This window comes from Pseudomassariella vexata, assembly GCF_002105095.1.
Source record: "Pseudomassariella vexata strain CBS 129021 chromosome Unknown BCR38scaffold_22, whole genome shotgun sequence".
Classification (NCBI taxonomy): Eukaryota; Fungi; Ascomycota; class Sordariomycetes; order Amphisphaeriales; family Pseudomassariaceae; genus Pseudomassariella; species Pseudomassariella vexata.
Window position 1 is genome coordinate 100677 of NW_024467977.1, and position 16678 is coordinate 117354.

The 16678-nt window shown below is 46.8% G+C and overlaps 5 protein-coding genes across 5 annotated transcripts; 1 reads left to right on the plus strand and 4 right to left on the minus strand.

Annotated features, from left to right (window-relative positions):
- Positions 1–1549: 1549 nt before the first annotated feature.
- Positions 1550–2141, plus strand: BCR38DRAFT_414351 (uncharacterized protein; the record flags this gene model as incomplete). The annotated part of the gene is made up of 2 exons (XM_040858926.1): positions 1550–1579; positions 1644–2141. The coding sequence occupies 2 exons, from the start codon at positions 1550–1552 to the stop codon at positions 2139–2141; spliced, it is 528 nt and encodes a 175-aa protein (XP_040710174.1).
- A 4528-nt stretch (positions 2142–6669) lies between these two features.
- BCR38DRAFT_450708 (uncharacterized protein) lies at positions 6670–7795 on the minus strand. Its single transcript, XM_040861398.1, has one exon. The coding sequence runs from the start codon at positions 7474–7476 to the stop codon at positions 6961–6963; it is 516 nt and encodes a 171-aa protein (XP_040710175.1). The 5' UTR covers positions 7477–7795; the 3' UTR covers positions 6670–6960.
- Positions 7796–8043: 248 nt separating this feature from the next.
- On the minus strand, positions 8044–8536 carry BCR38DRAFT_450709 (uncharacterized protein). The gene has a single exon (XM_040861399.1). It carries the CDS (start codon positions 8497–8499, stop codon positions 8287–8289), a length of 213 nt encoding a protein of 70 aa, XP_040710176.1. The 5' UTR covers positions 8500–8536; the 3' UTR covers positions 8044–8286.
- Positions 8537–9714: 1178 nt separating this feature from the next.
- On the minus strand, positions 9715–11215 carry BCR38DRAFT_355505 (ZIP zinc transporter-domain-containing protein; the record flags this gene model as incomplete). The annotated part of the gene is made up of 3 exons (XM_040856955.1): positions 9715–9973; positions 10064–10163; positions 10249–11215. 3 exons carry the CDS (start codon positions 11213–11215, stop codon positions 9715–9717), a joined length of 1326 nt encoding a protein of 441 aa, XP_040710177.1.
- A 2403-nt stretch (positions 11216–13618) lies between these two features.
- BCR38DRAFT_355580 (uncharacterized protein) lies at positions 13619–14716 on the minus strand (the record flags this gene model as incomplete). Its single annotated transcript, XM_040856962.1, has 2 exons — positions 13619–14383; positions 14480–14716. The coding sequence occupies 2 exons, from the start codon at positions 14714–14716 to the stop codon at positions 13619–13621; spliced, it is 1002 nt and encodes a 333-aa protein (XP_040710178.1).
- Positions 14717–16678: the final 1962 nt, after the last annotated feature.

Below are 16678 nucleotides of genomic sequence, written 5' to 3' on the forward strand. Positions count from 1 at the left end.
ATATATCCCCGGCAGAAAGTCTTTCAATAATCGTTGATGGCCCACTGCGGATGAACCTATCAAGCATTGTGGAGGTTGCACTGGCGTTTTTATCATCGTGAGGGCTGCAGGAGCTAGTGCTGGTCCAGTTAGAAGACTTATCCTGTAAACTCACAGTGGATGACCGGACAAGGTGGTCAGATGAGAACGGTCGTCCGTGGGCTTCTCCGCCATCTTTGCCGTCATCTTCAGGGTGATTGACTACTACACGCCCAGGAAAGGTTATCGACTTCATTTGAAGCTCAGATCTGGAGATTGCAAATATTCGAAATCATTGGCAAGTTATATAATCAAAACTTCCGTAACACTGACGGTCCCGATGGCTTAATCCTGTTTTTGATCACCAGCGCTATTGATTATAATCATGATCATGATCAGAATCATGTGTGCAGTCGTGTTTTGAACGCTATATTTCGATCAGGCTTCTAGTGATTAAAACACATTATTCGCTTCTTGATCCAACAAATCAATGAGGATCCTTGGCTTGCTTTCATGGTTGAATGATTCAGACAGTATCACTATGCGAGTTCCAGGTCGGAAGAAGCTCATGCAGCTAGATTATTTTACGCCTAATGAAATTGTTGGCTTCGACTTGCATTTTCTTCGCAGGGTAAAGTCCTTGGGCAAGGGTTTGATTGGGCATTAAACCCAATGATCACGAATTTGATCATACAGACCTAGAACTTGCAGGTGAAGGCCCTCGACGTGATACGGCAGGTAAATCCATCTGGTTTGATACCAAATTTAACGTCGTCGTTGTCTATCTCAAGATTGCGTTTGCAAGCCTGATTATGTTTTTGCAAGTTTGTTTGCCGACAAGGCTGTCGCCTGCTCATGCCATCGCACCAACTTGCTACCAAGCGCAATACTCCTGGCTTATCGCGGAACCTGTTTTGCCGATTTAGAAAGTACCACTTTTTGGTGAATGGTCAGGCTGACCTATGCATGCAGCATGGCGCAAAAGGCCCCGCCAAATCTGTTGTGATTCTGTGTACTTAAAGTATCTTGCGCAGGACGGCCGTGGACTCATGTTTTCTATTGCTAATTTTGGCGTAGTGTTTCTGCGGAGACGGTCCAGTGACGGTCTCCGTCAACGCGCATTGTCCATAGCGCTCTAAAAGAATATATTTCAACTGTGTCATTTCGAAGGTCATTCCAGAGGATGACGATGTGGGAACCGTAAGTTATCTCTACCACAGCATGAAGTGAAACCTTGAACATTGCTTACTATTGGACAGTTCATCGAAGGAAAGCGCAAAGATCGCTCCACGAAAATCCGTGGCGGTGACGGTACAGAATAAGTGACCCTGTCCCCCGGCGGCCTTCTGAACATCCAAGCCACAGTTTGTGTTGACACGAACAGCAACGACTTAGTAATATCTAATGATACAACGTCGTGTTCACATAAAAAGAGACTTCTAGAAGACGAAGAACAGCTCGTGGATAAAAAACGACGAAATTCAAATACGTCTCGCCCTTGCACTGAATACCCTGAAGCACCCCGCCTTGCATGCGAATACCACAAGAGAGACCCTCACAGGTACGTGTCATATTTTGGCAAGACATTCAAGGCCATCAGTGCCCTAGGTAAACATCTAAAGCAGGTACACGCAAAGGATAAAAAAGCAGGCAGAACAAGAGTAGGCAATAAGCAGAGGTGGCTTGAGATTTGGGATCAGCTGTTTCCAGGGGTCAAGCAGCCAATATCACCATTCGTGGATCCTTACGATCATCTTACTCAATTCAGCTGGCTAATCACGGAAGAAGAGTGGCCAGCGTCCAGGTCCAGTTTGTCCCGCGTTGAGGTGGCAGACCCGATGAGGCAAACTGCATTAAGATGCAGAGGCCGCCTCGATTCAATGGCCAACCAACAACTGCCCGAACCAGCTTCAACCAAAACTGAGAGTCCGAAATTTACCATCGATACATCTCCTTGGGAATCTGTTGACAAAATTGGGTTCCAAGCGCTCAACAGCAGTACGCCTAGATCATTCAACCTATGGGAGCATTTTTCTGCCCCAACCAGTTCAGCACCCCATTGGATGTCTACGATCGGCCAGACGGTACTCCATCCCTCAAGCACGAGGAAAACTCTCTTCTGATTTCCCTTCTTCGACATACAGCTCGTTTTCCCCATTGAACTTGTCCTCTGGTTTTCCAGGACTGACTTGTTCCACTGGCGGTTCTCTGCCAACTACATCAATAAGCTGGGGAGTGTACGGTCCTGACGCAGTCATCAACGGCAATTTTTACGTTTCCAGGTCAGGCACAGGGAAATAATGCCGTTTCTTTCGCAATGACTTAGGCACTATACAACGACCCATCATGGGTTCTAGGGCTAGAAGACTGCGGCATCGAGGAAGATTCATTTGAATCTTGGGAAATAACGAGGGTCTACCACAAAGGATTTATCGATTTGCATTATTTAAGACATCGTCGGATGAGGTAAATTTGCAAAGTTCAATAAATGAAACTGGCGCGTCATGGTTTGATACAGAACGCAGTCTACCTTGTGTTAATCTGAATTATATGCATGCCGCTGCAGCCGGAAAATATTTGCAATAATATTTGAGGTATTGGTTCATTCCTGACACGCTCTTTGCCTGCCCTACCACATCGCATTGCATATATCGCCCCTCCTGTTTCGTGCCCGTGTTGCTACTCAATATGCAGCAGCGACTACTATGCTGCAGTGATCCCGGACGGATCTCTTGCCTGTTGCAACATATTAGCACAGTCACGACGAGTGTAGTATAATCAGTCTGGAATCGACTCTCTCCAGTGCGACCCCGCTCGAAAGCTGTGCGACTTGTAATTGTTTCTTTTCCAATTTCTTGTGTTGTTCTGAGCCTGTTTCTCTCCAAATTACCATGGTCAGAGCCTTTCAGCAGATATGGGTAGCGAGTTATAAGCAAGCTAAGCTGAGCGGTGTCTTCATCTCTCAGCCGTAGCCGGCAGTTTCCTTCAGCATCCCTTCCTACGCCCTACTACATGGCCATCGACAGCCCCAACAGCGACAAATCCAGCAGCTTCACCACCCCCGAATGCAATTAGTACAAGGGATATCCCAAGACGTCAGAGAGCACCCTTTCATGCTGTCGCAACCACCGTTATATTGCTGACGGCGGGTTGATAGATGTGGCCGAAATGGATGCATGCGCCGAAGGCATGCAACGGCTTGTACTGCGCCCACCACCTGAGCACCATCAGATATTGTGTTGGGAAAGTTGAGACGCCTTCGTCTACTCTGCAAGTGAGGCACATCCACCATGCTTGGTGCCTATTGACCGTGAATGATATAGAAACAATGCCGCTCGAAACCCGATTGTCCTTTTTAGGGCAAGAAGGCAGCATATACTGCAAGAATTATACGAAGCTAGCAGCTATCTCTTCAGAAGGGCTGGATCTAGAAATTAGTCGATAATGTAATTACATATTTAGAGCGAGTGGGGTTTTGTGGATTAGTACTTGGATCTTTCGATAACGTCACCCACAGGTCAATGCCCCACATGGGTCTCTGCGCAACTTTTCACGACCTCCCAACCTTTAATCTTAGATAGATCAACAACAACCCGTATTCATCCAAGAAATTAATCAGAATTCTTTTCATTATCTGTTTCTATATCTGCCTGACAAGTTCGCGCATTATGTCCAGTTCCTCCGCAAATGCCACAGCGCCTAGCACCCGTTGCCCTCCTCCTTGTAGGACGACTACTTTCACCCTCTTCCTCACTTTCCAAACCCGTATCACCCCTAATAGCCCGTAGAACTTGTGCATCTTCTATATTAAGTGGCCCACCATACTGTATTTGCTTGGTTTTGGTTCTGCGACGTTTGCTTAGCACATGGTTAGTCTCACGAAGCTCTTCGTTCTCGCGACGCAAGATAACATTCTCTTGCATCATTGCATGCGTAGCCTTTGCAATCGAGTCAAGTGAATGAAGAATATGCGTCGGAGAGCTGTATTGATGCCTCTGAACGCTATTCTTAATCAACGTTGACTGCGATTCGGCTTCAAGGGTGGTAGTAGGTGTCTTAGAAGTCCAAATAGGGGGTAGGAGTTCTGGATCGGCGGAGGGTGTACGCGCGACTTCTGCGACACCCAGGGCAGATATAACCCTGTCGGGGTCAAAAGGGACAATTCCAGCTGCTTCGAAACCAGATCTGATGTTTTGTTCAGTAAAAGCAGCGCCAAACGCCTCCAAAAAACCGGCAAGGAAATCCTCCTTCGCAACGTGGGTATGATGCCGTCGCATCAAACCCTCAACAAACACACCGTACGCCCGTTTCAAAACACTAAAAGGCACCAAGTCGAGAGGCTGGAGCTTATGGGACGAATGGGCAGGCACAGGAAGGGTAATGATGCCATGGTCCTTGCAGTATTGTTCGAATTCCATCGAGTGATGGCTTTCGTGACCGTCAAGGATTATGTCACGGGATTTCAAGTGCAAAGTGAAGGACGAGAGTGCTCAAGCGAAACAAGCTGCCAGTCACCAGGTAGGTACCAATAGCGTAGTATAGGGGACTCAATAACGACAAGTTAATCGCTGCCCTCTCTAAAAGAAGAGGGGTCACAGCAGCCTAGTTATACATTTCTGACCCCTGTCCAGGCCAAGCCACTGTGGCTTATTTGCACTTGACAGATTAGGAGGCGTTTGACACCCTTCGTACGATCGCGTGTGTGCAGATCGAAGTGAGCTGCCCAGCTGAGACCAATATCATTCGTTGTCCATCCGTTGTGGGATAGATCAACGACCCAATTGCCCGGTAATGTGGTTTCGCGATACCACGAAGCGAGGTGAACTTTGGCCGCGAAGATGATGTACGGCGGCACCGCCCAGCCTTGGGAATTGGCCGCCTGAATGACAGTAACCCATTACCTATTGCCTTGCTGGGCTTGCATAGGCCTTCCACTTCTTTCGGTACTCGTAACGACCATGCCGGTTGAGATCATGCCCATTAAAAAGCCCGTCTCGTCAAAGTTGTAGATATCCTCCGGCTGGATGCCGTGCTTCGCTATTGTGTCCGCAACACGCTTAAAATAACCGCGATACGCGACAGGATCTTCGCAGAATGCCCGCTGGTAATCGATTCGACGATTTAAACGCGTCCGGAGGTCTGGTTGTCGCCGTACGAAGCTCGAGGCCCAGTTCTTGCCGACGGGTGACGCGTCGCGGTCGCGTCGGAGGATATTCGCCATTTCTTCAACGTATCGAAGCCGGGGAGGAAAAGTTCGCGAATCTAGCTCAATTACGCGTCGGGTAATCGTATTCTCTTCGGTTTCGGTCATTTTCCGTTTGGACATGTTAGTAATGTGTAATGGTTGTACGCCTTCGTAACGGCGCTTCAATGTCTTATGGTCGACTTTGAAGATTTTACCAAGCTTGTTCCAACTTAGGTGAGGATCGCGTCGTTTAGTTTGGATGGCTAATTGAAGATTAGCTTCACTAGATTTGCGTGCCATGTTGTGGAAGGGAAGAATTGTATAAGTAAAGATGGAAAGTCAAGATTTCTTGAAAAGTTGGGCAAAGACCCGTGTGGGGCAATGACCTGTGGGTGACGTTAAGATTAAGTACAAAAACACACCTCCCAGAATCCTTGTAATAGCTTCGGGACTAGACGGCAGAATACATCTTTTGTTTCCGCACCATTCTGTGACTTACCTACACGACCACGTTGATTACTCACATTTTCATGAGCGCTGACGATCTAGTATGGTCCGCGCACTTTTGTCTATAGAAGCATTTGCTTCTGCTTCATAATATGCCAGCCGTCCTTGCATGATTGGCAAGTCGAAGTAGCGGAGCTGACCAGTTCGGTGCACATACAACTGCTGTGAGTGCATTGGCACGTGTGTGCGTCATAGCGATGGTGAATGTTGGAAGACATGGCTCTAGTCTTGGAAGGCATGTTAGCAGCTGGCCAGGTTTGAACTTACGTAGGGATCGTCTGCTTCTGGTGTTTTCTGGACTAGTTGATAGTGGTTGGGTCTGCTGGGGTATTACTGGTTTTGGTTTTCGGTCACAAGTGCTTATCTAATGCGGAATTCGTTCTGGAATTCATAGGCGATCCGGTACGGTGGGTGTGGCTGTTTGTTGTAATGTGAGAAAAATGGACTTCATGTAAGCCTTTGTTGGATAAGTGTGACCACAGTTATCGGACTACTTGCAATCTATAATAAAGTATAGAATTAGATTTTCTCTGCTTAATCTTTTAATAAGCAAAATGGGCTACAAGGCCGTTGAAGTACATGAAGATATATAATGATGCAGGAGTACGTACTGTACCGGACCAGATAGTACGGGGTAATCATCTTGGCTGAAGTTACCGGGAGGTCCGGCCAATTAGTTGTAGTAGAGAAAAAAGCTCTAATATCCGAATGAATCAAATTGTTAATAATCCATTGTAGCGCTCATTTGTGCCTTTTCATGGTGCTTTGTGTACCACGTCAGCACAGTTTGGGCCCGTAGTAAGGCAAAGCAGTACTGCAGGTTGAGGAGCCTAGGTTGGTTATTATCAATAGAGTATCATTTGCCGAGGGATGGCACGATATAACGAGATATTTCAGATAAGTAGTCAATGTATCTTTAAACACTAGGCATAGACTTCATAGGTCGCTATTACATGTTTGTAGAGTACATTGTTGCCAATATTAGTCGATTATAGAACTTTAAGCTTGCCCATCAGATGCAAACGGCGCCCTTATCTTCCCCTTAGTACACTGAAATTTTTACAACGTAATTAATTTCCAACTCAACTCGCAGTTCCCGTTGACGTACAGCTTTCTCCCGGGTATATGTCCATTTCGAATGAGTAGCCACCCTCTCTGCGCTTCCTCGAGTTCTAATCTATGGAGGCCTTGCACACATCAAACGCATATCATTTCCGTTTTCTCGCAATTACAGTACGCCGTGCCATCTATTATGCAATAAATTGGATACGCGGACTCTCGCTGCTCAATTCATATCTCAAACCATCATCTTGTGATCTGGGCGGGTGTAACTCGTTGTTTGGAGCCTCCTTGATCAGCGGCAGCTCCCTACAATGCAGCTCGGATGGTGGGGGTCCAATGTGTCCTTGCAATTCACTAGCAAGGGAATGACTCGGCTGCGGCGAAGGTACTGCTGCAGTTGTGTTTGTGGTGCCCGACTGCATCGCATACTGATATGGTGCGCTGTTGTTGTACATCGCTATGTTTTGTGGATTGAACTTGGCCATTTGTTCCTGCGTCTCTCGCTTCCTTTTGTTGCGTTTGTGGATTACGCAGAAGAATACAACGACGCAGCCGATTGTGAAGACTAATATAACGACGATGCCGACGATCCAGCCGATCGAAATAGCGGTGAAGCTCGTCTTAACTGTATTGGCTGTGTCGTCGTGACTGGTGCTTTCCGAACTGGTAGCAAACCCATCAGTAGCCGAGGTCGACATTGTCATAGTGTTTGATGAAGCTGCACTGCTTAGACTGTTGTATCATTCCAGACGCAAATCGGATTGTCTGAACCTTTTGGAGTCGGTGAAGTGAATGATTCAAGTTGATTCAGTACGCAGATCCCACCGGGAGTATCTAGATTAAGGCATAAAACTGCTGTTATATCAAGCTGGCTTTCCTGCGCCTCGTAGGATTGTGGTGATCTTGGCTGATTCCAGATCCGACAAGAGATCTCTCCAGGATTTGATGCCGCGCCCTGTTGTGCCGCAGCAAGCTCATTTTGGCGACATCCGTGTCGTACGTGGCATCAAGTTCCAAGCTTGTGTCTCGGTTCCTAGGCCTAGAAACCAACTTTGCCGAATTGGTTCGTTCGTTTTGTTAGGTAGGGGGAAGATTGGCGTGATCTTCGCTGGATTCAGTTACCGAGGACCCAATGCTTTGTTAGCTCACAGCCACGTTCTGGGCGAAACTTGTAAAACGTCACACTTGGTCACATTTTGTCCTCTGTCGGACTGTCTGGTACGCTAACGCCTTCATCTTTGCAGCAATTAAGCTAGAGCTCCCGTCAGCCTAGAAATCAACCTTACAACCAGTATGCACAACTTTAGGGGTAGCCTATCTCAAGCAACTCACCTGCTTCCTTGATCCGTCATTGGACAGGGAATATTTCCCGGCGCTCATGGTCGAAGAATCAATTTACCGCCCAACGGTCAAAAGTATTTAACATGCGCTTCATGTCGTAGGGCTTTCTATAGTTTCCCTTGTCGAATCCCGCATATTCGAAGTCAACAAAAGAACACTTTCATCAGCACGCACTAAGAATATTGTAGGCCATGCGTCGAAGTGGTCGATTTCTTACCTGCGTGGTGTTTTCGCAGCGCTTTCGCGCAAATTGGTAGATCTGCCTTGTTTCGTTCCGTCACATCTTCTATATGGTTGATCAGGAACTGGATGGTTTTCGCATTTTCTATGCCATGGCCCAGATGGCGCGGCGAGATGCTTCTGCCTTCAAGGTGTTGGTATATCATTGTCTCTCGCTCAAGGCCCTGGATGTATTTATTGGCAGTGTCCCTGGCGACCGTCATCAGTGCCGGTTTATCGACGGTCGGGTTGTGCAATTTGGTGAATAGAGTACTAGACGTTGTTATCAAGCGATAAGTATTTGTTTCTGATACATTCATACCACTCGATCCGGAACGGGTGCTAGCGGTTATGTGTAGAGGAGGATTCGAAATTCGAAGCATCCACATTATGAGTACGATGTATCGTAGACTGAAATTATGTGCTTTCTAGACTTATTGAACTTATTGCTATGAAACATAAGAGGTATTGAAATGAGGCGTACTTGGGAATAAGACGTACCCATACTTTGATTCGAAGTGCCTCCTAGCAGTAGTTGAAACATGATGGGAAGTTTCAAGGTGACGAGATAATAGTGAGACTTTATGTCCAGACCCAGAACCCTGGGGGTTAGTGTTTATTGAAAGTCTGACTGACTAACGGCATGGAAATTTCGTTATGAGTATTTCGGTGTACGCTCATTATGATGCATTCTTTGTGAGTCGTTGGGTCTGTTCTCTTCTTTGGATGGGTTCGTTATGAGCCTTCGGCATGGGCCAGCATGTTTAGTAAGATTCGTAATTACGGCACGTTGGCATAGTAGCAGAAGCATTTTTTAATCTCGTTTATTATACTGTCCTATGGAAGCCTATTATGAAGATAGTAGGTTCGAAGACCCGAGGTATAGCGGACTAAACTACTCAGTCCTTGTACCGCGAATTTATATTCACCGTAACTATTGCTTTTCCCTCGCACGATCAGCTTTCTGAACTTAACATAGAGGTTAAGTTCAGTATCGGTTGTAGAGCTGTGGAATTTTTGAAGTATGACACCCAACTCTACTAGATTCTTTCGCCATCACTTTCGCAGTGGGCATGCGTAGTCCCGATAAACCGCCGGCGGATTGGAACCGTCTGTGCTCGTCAGACATTAGTCTGTGTTACAGCGGCTTATGTACCAACTAAGCTTAGGACCACTAAGCCAAGTGGGCTGCAGAAGCATATCAAGGCAGGATTATCCGTGCATTACCTATATTGAGCCAGTTCTAAGATCACACTAAGTTACTGGCTACTTGGAGGGCCAATTCACTTTGTTATCATGACGCACGTGCAAGATATGTCCATTATGTTCCGTTACCTACAGAGCTCTTAGATATCTTACGTTTTCCGCTCTTATGTCCGCTCTTATGCCCAAGCACCAACCAAGCTCATACCAAAAGCACCAGCGAGAATTAGGAGACACGCGGCCACCCGGCGTTTACCTCTCAAGATACGCCAACTCTCATCTGTGAGCAGATCTTCGGACAGCAACTCGACCAGCGATGCGAAGACCAACAAGCCGGCCGAAATGGCGTTCATGATCCCCACGAGTAGGAGACCGACATCTGAATCGGGACTATACGCGGAGCGAGCGGCTAACCCTATGGCTTGGCCGATAGGCGTGCTACATGGAAAGTTTGGTCAATTGTGCCCTTGAGGGAGAGAACGCTGATAAAAAAGAGGCTAGATAAAGAACGGCGTGGGAGAGACTCACGTGCAGCCATAGGCCACAGCCATCAACACGGGTTGGAAACTTGATTGTTTCCATTCTATTGCTGAGATTCTGGCACCTAGAGCCAATCCTTCGAATGTTTCTGTTTATTTTTTGTCTTGTTAGTACGGTTGGTGTCTCGTTTTTTCCAGAATAGGGCCTCCTTGAGACGTGTTGGGAGTACATACGGTGAAACGAAATGGCAATAAGAAGAACGACAAACTCGCTGCCCTCTATCGAGACACTCAGGGCCATGCCAATGAAAACGCTGTGGAACAAAATTCCAATCTCAAGAAGCACGCAGTTCATAACCTCCTTCCTACGTTTCTGCTCAGGAGTCAGGAGTGCCTGTGGTTCCGCCGCTGTACCATCGAGACCAGTTTCGAGATACAGCTTGGGCTCCGGTGTGCTGCTTTCTTCTTCTCGCAACGTCGGTTCGATTCCATCCCCATTTCCGTTGTCATTTCTCCGTGCTACTGAGTCAATATGCGATAAACCCCGACCAATGCTCATTGACCTGCCCCGAAGCACCTGCATTGCAGCGGGCGCTCTAGTTGATGCTGCTTGTACCTCAGGTGTGAGTTTTCGAGCAGGATGAAGCACCATTTCCACCACAGTGACGATAAAGATACCCGAGAGAGCGATAGCGCCAGGCATGGCGGGATAATCGTTGGTCCAGAACTGGGGCAGACATGGGTTCCCGAGCAGGGTAAAAGCGGTAGGTAGCAAGTGGACGAAAGCGGTCGCAATCAGGACGCCAGTTCCAAAGTGTCGGACCGCGAAGAAGAAGCCAGCTGGCATCTTGAGTCCGGGAAACTTGACCGCCAAGATCGGGAATAAGCAGGCCAGCGATGATACCCCAAGAATGATGAAGACGGCACCTACTCGCAGAGACAGATTGTCATTAGATCCCTCTGTGCCGCCATGTTGGCATTCAGCTCGTCGGCTCAGTCGTTCGAAATGGTCGTTGCTGGAAGACGCCGGGCCCGCATGATACAGAGGTTCAGACGGCGGATGAATAGCCGGATGGGAGATTGAGCTGAGCCATCCTAGTGACTGATTGATCAAGACTGAAGTCACGACGACCGAGAATATCCATGTCATCCAGCCACCCCGCGAGAACGCGCTGGGTCTCTGGGAATGGATGCCTAACATTCTGTCGGTGTGAAGGCGTCGCTTTCTATCCTCCGCTTCCCAAGACCTCTTGGTTGAGCTTCGAATCTAACCGCTCGATTTGTGAAAGCAGTGGCAGCATCGGATTCCAGGAGGTGGAGAGGTTTTGATGATTCATTCCCAATTGGTCGTAAAGGAGAGGGGGGGATGAAAATGGATGAGTTGCTGAGTGGAACCGCACGATGAAGTTGAAATGGGCATTGGAAATATTTTCTAGCGGGGTGTCTACCCAGCAGCCAAGACAAGGCCAAGGCCGTGATTCCGCGAACTGTTCCGAAATGCACGTCCGTTCGCAACATGATCCTTCTAAGCCAGTAATATGATACTATGTTCAGGCAGCTCGGCGATTTGGTTACCTGACCAGACATTGAGCTCCTCAATTAAAACCAAAAGTAGAGCTGGACAAAAGTTTGCACGTCCTTTCATAACGTGATCATTATAAGCCAATGATGTAGTACTAGGTTCGGGCAACTCATTAATTTGGCTACCTGACCAAATGTTGAGATCCTCAGGTAAAAGTAAAAGTAAAGCTGGACAAACGTTGAAGGTTAGGTACGCATCTACTTAGATATATACTGTGCAGGACTTAGCTTATTAGTAGGAAAATTCATCTGGAAATCATTCCTTCGACAATTGGTAGGAGCTTATGAGCTTTGACTGTCCTGTCGGACCGGACCAGCTCTTGACCCCCAACCGGTGTTTTCCCCCTTCCAGCTCCAACAGCCAGGAGACCGGATATTGGCACCCTTTGCATCAAATCCTCTGGTATAGTAGCCACTGTTATGCTCAGACGTGACCAGCACTCTCAAAATATGCAGCCAAGAGGTACTTTGTCTGTACTCGAGGCCCTTATGACCACCCTCACTCTTTTGAGTGGAGAGAGACAGAGACACCTTCAGTTCGATTCTTGGTTATAGCTTGCGATAATTTCGATATATCCTCACTGTCGGCCAAACCAGTGAAGTAGACCAGCATAGTCCGCTACAGAGGTATGGGGCATCTAAGTCGGTCTCGTTGATGGAGATGAGTACCGTGCCCTGTTAAGTTGGCGTTAGGTTTTGGTCAAGAATCAGCGCTCAGGCAATTCCCAAGTAGCGTTGAGCGATGGGGGAATGGGAGATTTAGATCATGAGGTAGCAGTTGTGTATATCAAGTTCTGCCTTGACGTAGGTTGATACGATCAGGAGTTAAAAAAAGATGCATATTTTAGTATGTTAGGGTTAAAAAGTACTTTGCCTTTTTTCATAATTAGCTACTAGTAATAGGCAAATCCACGAACCAAGTTGACGGTTGGGGCAGGCTGTAGTTAGTTATGTGCCAAGCAATAGTGGCGCTAGGCTCAAGATCTTCCTTCAGAGTTTGAGAAATTGCGAAGACCCCCAAGTCCTGAGCAACCTTAAGTTGCGTGTCGTAGGCATACCGCAGATGGGAAGGTACGGCGAAGTGTAGGGCTACAGAACCCCGCCTCAAACCAGAAGTAACCATCATAGAAGAAAGAAAAAAAAACATCTGTTTTTGACCTTCATATAAATCTACCGCCTATGTGCAACGTGCAGCGCTTAGCCGCCTGTAGATAGCCCTTCCGCAACTACAGCCTTTGGAAGTTAGTACCATCATCACCACCACCAATGCGACTTTCTTGCCTGTTCTGATACCTTGTTAGCGACGGAGAGATATATTGACGACGGGCAATTGAACCACCCGCAGGTTTAAGGTGTCAGATGATGGCTTACTATCATCTTACAAGATCCTCAACAAGACCTTGGTGGAAAGAAATAACAAGATCAAGAGCTCCTTGCCCTGATCGGAACGACAAGTACCTCAACAGGTACTAACAACTGTAGCCTCAGCAGGCTGGGGAAGAAAAGGAACCTCAACAGGCCCTTGAACAGTCACCTCAACAGGTGAAAGATGGGAACAATGGCCTCAACAGGCACAATCAGATCTATAGGGGAACAGAAAGTACCTCAACAGGTACGTCGGACATTGAATGCCTGTCCAAGTAAAGAGAAATTGGTTCAGATTACTGTGGAAAAGGCCGCTTGAATTCCTATCTTTCTCTCAAGAGAGTGACTATGTACATAAGGTCTTAAATACCCGTTAAGAACACGCTTACATAATTCGTCTGAATATCGAAAAAGAAAAACGAAAAAAATAACGCCCAAAAAAACCCTAACCCCACGTCATACTACTTCCCTTTGTGAATTGCTACAGGCGCACCTTGCAATTCACGAACTACCCATTTGTATTATTAGGGGATTCGTCGGGCCCTTTTTGTGGTATTTGAACTTCTAGTCGCCATCCTTTCTTCTTGAACTTCTCAAGTGGATCCTGATCGGGTGAAGAGTTTTGATGTGCTTGATTGGCTGGTCGTCCCGGGGCGAATTATTCAACTTCTTGTTCTTCGAGCGGCTCTTGAGTGAGAAGTGGTAATTCGTCATCTCGAAGTAGTACGTCGTTGATACTGTACAGCTTCTTGATTCGATCAGGGCTAAATGGCGTCTCGATTTGAATCCCGTCCAAGGTACAAAGGTAGTAAGCCTTTTTCGAACTGATGCCCCTGACTCTGAATGGTCCACGCCATCTGAACGTAAGTTTCCTGCTTAATGACATATCGATAGATCTGATATTGTCATACACCAGAACAAGATCTCCAATTGTGACCTCTCCTATCTTTGGTCGGAGCAGTCTTTTATTCTTCGCATTCCTCCATTCTGCCATTTTTTGTCTTGGTTGACCGACTTTCATAGCAATATCCTTGAATTCAAGGTCTCTGTCTTCCATGCTCTGGATCCTGAGTTTGAGAAGCTCATGGGCAGCTTGAGCATCCTTGATTTTGTCTCCAGTTTCCAGAGGAATTATCGATTGCCAGTCAAGTATCCGCCATGATAGAAGATCCATCTCAATTGGAGTGATTGGATCATATCCATGGACAAGTCGAAAAGGAGTCTTTCCTGTTGTAGATCGGATCGAGGTTCGATCAGCGAATAACACAGCTGGTAGCAGTGATCTCCAACTCTTCCCAGTACCGTCTGTCATTTTTGCCAGGCTGCTGGCAATAGAGATATGCCCAGATTCGTTAATACCATTCGCTCTGGCATTGTACGGGGAGGTAGTGATTTGCTGAATGTTAAGCTTCGCCAGTATGTTCTTTACTTCGCCTTTGAATTCCGACCCTCCGTCGACAACACAGATAAGGCACAATCCCCATCAGTAAAAGAAGGATCGCTTCAGGAAGCCAGCCACGGCCTTCGAAGTACACTTCCTGATCGCTTCTGCTTCCACGTACCCAGTAAGATAGCATCGCCCCTCCAGCAGATACTTTATGCCTTGATGAAGGGGAAGGTGTTGTACATCAAGATGGATTTTCGCAAATGGATGCCCAACTGGTACAGTGTACTGTTCTTGTTCCTTGAATCGTCGCGGGTTCCACTGTTGGCACGGTAGGCACCGTCTCATCCATTTTTCGAAATCTGTGTACATCCCTTTCCAATAGTAATGCTGAGTTATCCTTGCGTATGTTGAATCTCTTCCCTTATGACCGACTTCCTCATGGCACTTCGTCCAGATCTGACGCCTTTCAGTATCGGAATCCACCATTCGTCTTGGAAGCCTGGAATGTTGCGCTCTTATCCAGAGTATTCCTTCTTTGACCAGGTAGTTGAAGCATTTAGTCTTAAATGCTTTTTTTGATTGATCGGGAGATGAATTGGCTCCTCTAGTGTTGTTAAGAAATAGGTGATACATCTTGACTGTTCTGTCCAATCTCCTTGAAGGACATTTTCGGGGGTGACATGATAGATCTGAGTGTCGATGTAGTCGTCAATGTCTTCCTCAATTTCCTTTTCCAACAGATTAGAAGGTCCTGCAGGTTTTCTTGATAGTCCGTCCGCGACGGTGTTTTTGGATCGTTTGATGTGTTTAACCTCAAAGTCGAACAATCCTATCCATGTGATCCAACGAAGAAGTAAGGCTCCTGGCACATCATTTAGGGCCCCCGCAAGTTGCTGCACAACGACCATAGCGTCTGTTTCGATAACAAAGTGAGTGCCATAAAGGTAGCGTCTCAGGCGCTTGAAGGCCATCAATAGCCCTCGGAGTTCCCTTTTTGTCGCGTCGTATCGTTTCTCTGCGTCATTCCAAATGCCACTCTCGATGCGACAAGGATGTCGACAACCGTCTGGTCCGATTTGTTCAATAACCGCCCCCCACCCCTCAAGGCTCGCGTCGATCACGAGAAAAATAGTCCCATAGCGTTCGTCATCAAATACAAGAGGTGCTAAACAGAGGGCTGATGTAACTCCTTCTTGAAGCTTTCGTAGTGCTACTTGGCACTTATCGTCCCAAAGAAAACCAACGCCTTTCTTCATTAATTTGAATAACGGTAAAGCAGTAATAGCATACTGGTCAATCCAGACGCGGTAACATCCAACTATACCGATGAAAGAACGGACATCCCTCAAGCATTTACACTCTTTCCATTCCAAAATCTTCAAGACTTTGCTCTGATCAGGACGACGTCCATACGGAGTACAGAGATATTGTAACGGGGTAAGGCCGGACATCAGGGAAATAGGTTACGGGGCTAGGAGAAAGTTTATTTTTTCTTCTTTAAGAGGCACAGAGGCAGAGTAGGACACGAGTCCCCCATCTTCACGCATCATCATCCTCATCTTCATATCATCATCTCCTTTTTATCTATATCTTCACCTTCGCTTTTCAGTCAGTTATTTAGTTATTTTAGTTATTCAGCTTATCTTTACGTTCGAGATCCTATTATCACGATACGAGTATCAGAGGCATATCCGACCAACTCGCGCACCAGACGTGTAAGAGCTTCGCTCTTCCAACCAGTACCATGATCTTCGTCTGATCAGAACAACAGATAGATCTGTTGGTACTGGAGCCGTCTGTTCAGTGTGTTAGGTGGTAGGTATATCCTACTGACCGCCTGACCCCGTTTCAATATCCAACCAGAACAGCTTCTTTTTGACACCACTGAGATTTCTCTGCCGCTACTGTGGATCCCGCCAGTTCGCAGTTGAGTAGCACTTTATCGATATTGCTGAGGTGTTCTAGGACAAATCGTCTAATTCCAGGCATAACTAATTCGTTGTCATAATCGTGCCTTGGTCCTTTAACGCATATATCGTCAATGAATGGTCGGCAGATATGAGGAATAAGGTCGTAAAGGAGGCGGACCATAGCTCTCATGAATTGAGCCACAGAATTCGTAGCACCTTGCGGTAAAGTGCACATTCGATAAAGACCAATAGGTGTAGAAAAGGTCGTGTAATCTCTGCTCTTTTCTTCCAGGCTGACTTGATCGTATCCAGAAAATAGGTCCAGCAGTGATTTGAGAAGACATCCTCCAAATTCCTCTGAGAATTCCTCCGCTCTAGGAGGAATGAGCGCATCGCGGATAGTGACTCTATTTATATTTTG

What these genes read in the sequence shown, in the direction of transcription:
- BCR38DRAFT_450708 (XM_040861398.1), bottom strand. Translation starts at nt 7,476, where the DNA reads ATGACAATGTCGACCTCGGCTACTGATGGGTTTGCTACCAGTTCGGAA.
- BCR38DRAFT_450709 (XM_040861399.1), bottom strand. Translation starts at nt 8,499, where the DNA reads ATGATATACCAACACCTTGAAGGCAGAAGCATCTCGCCGCGCCATCTG.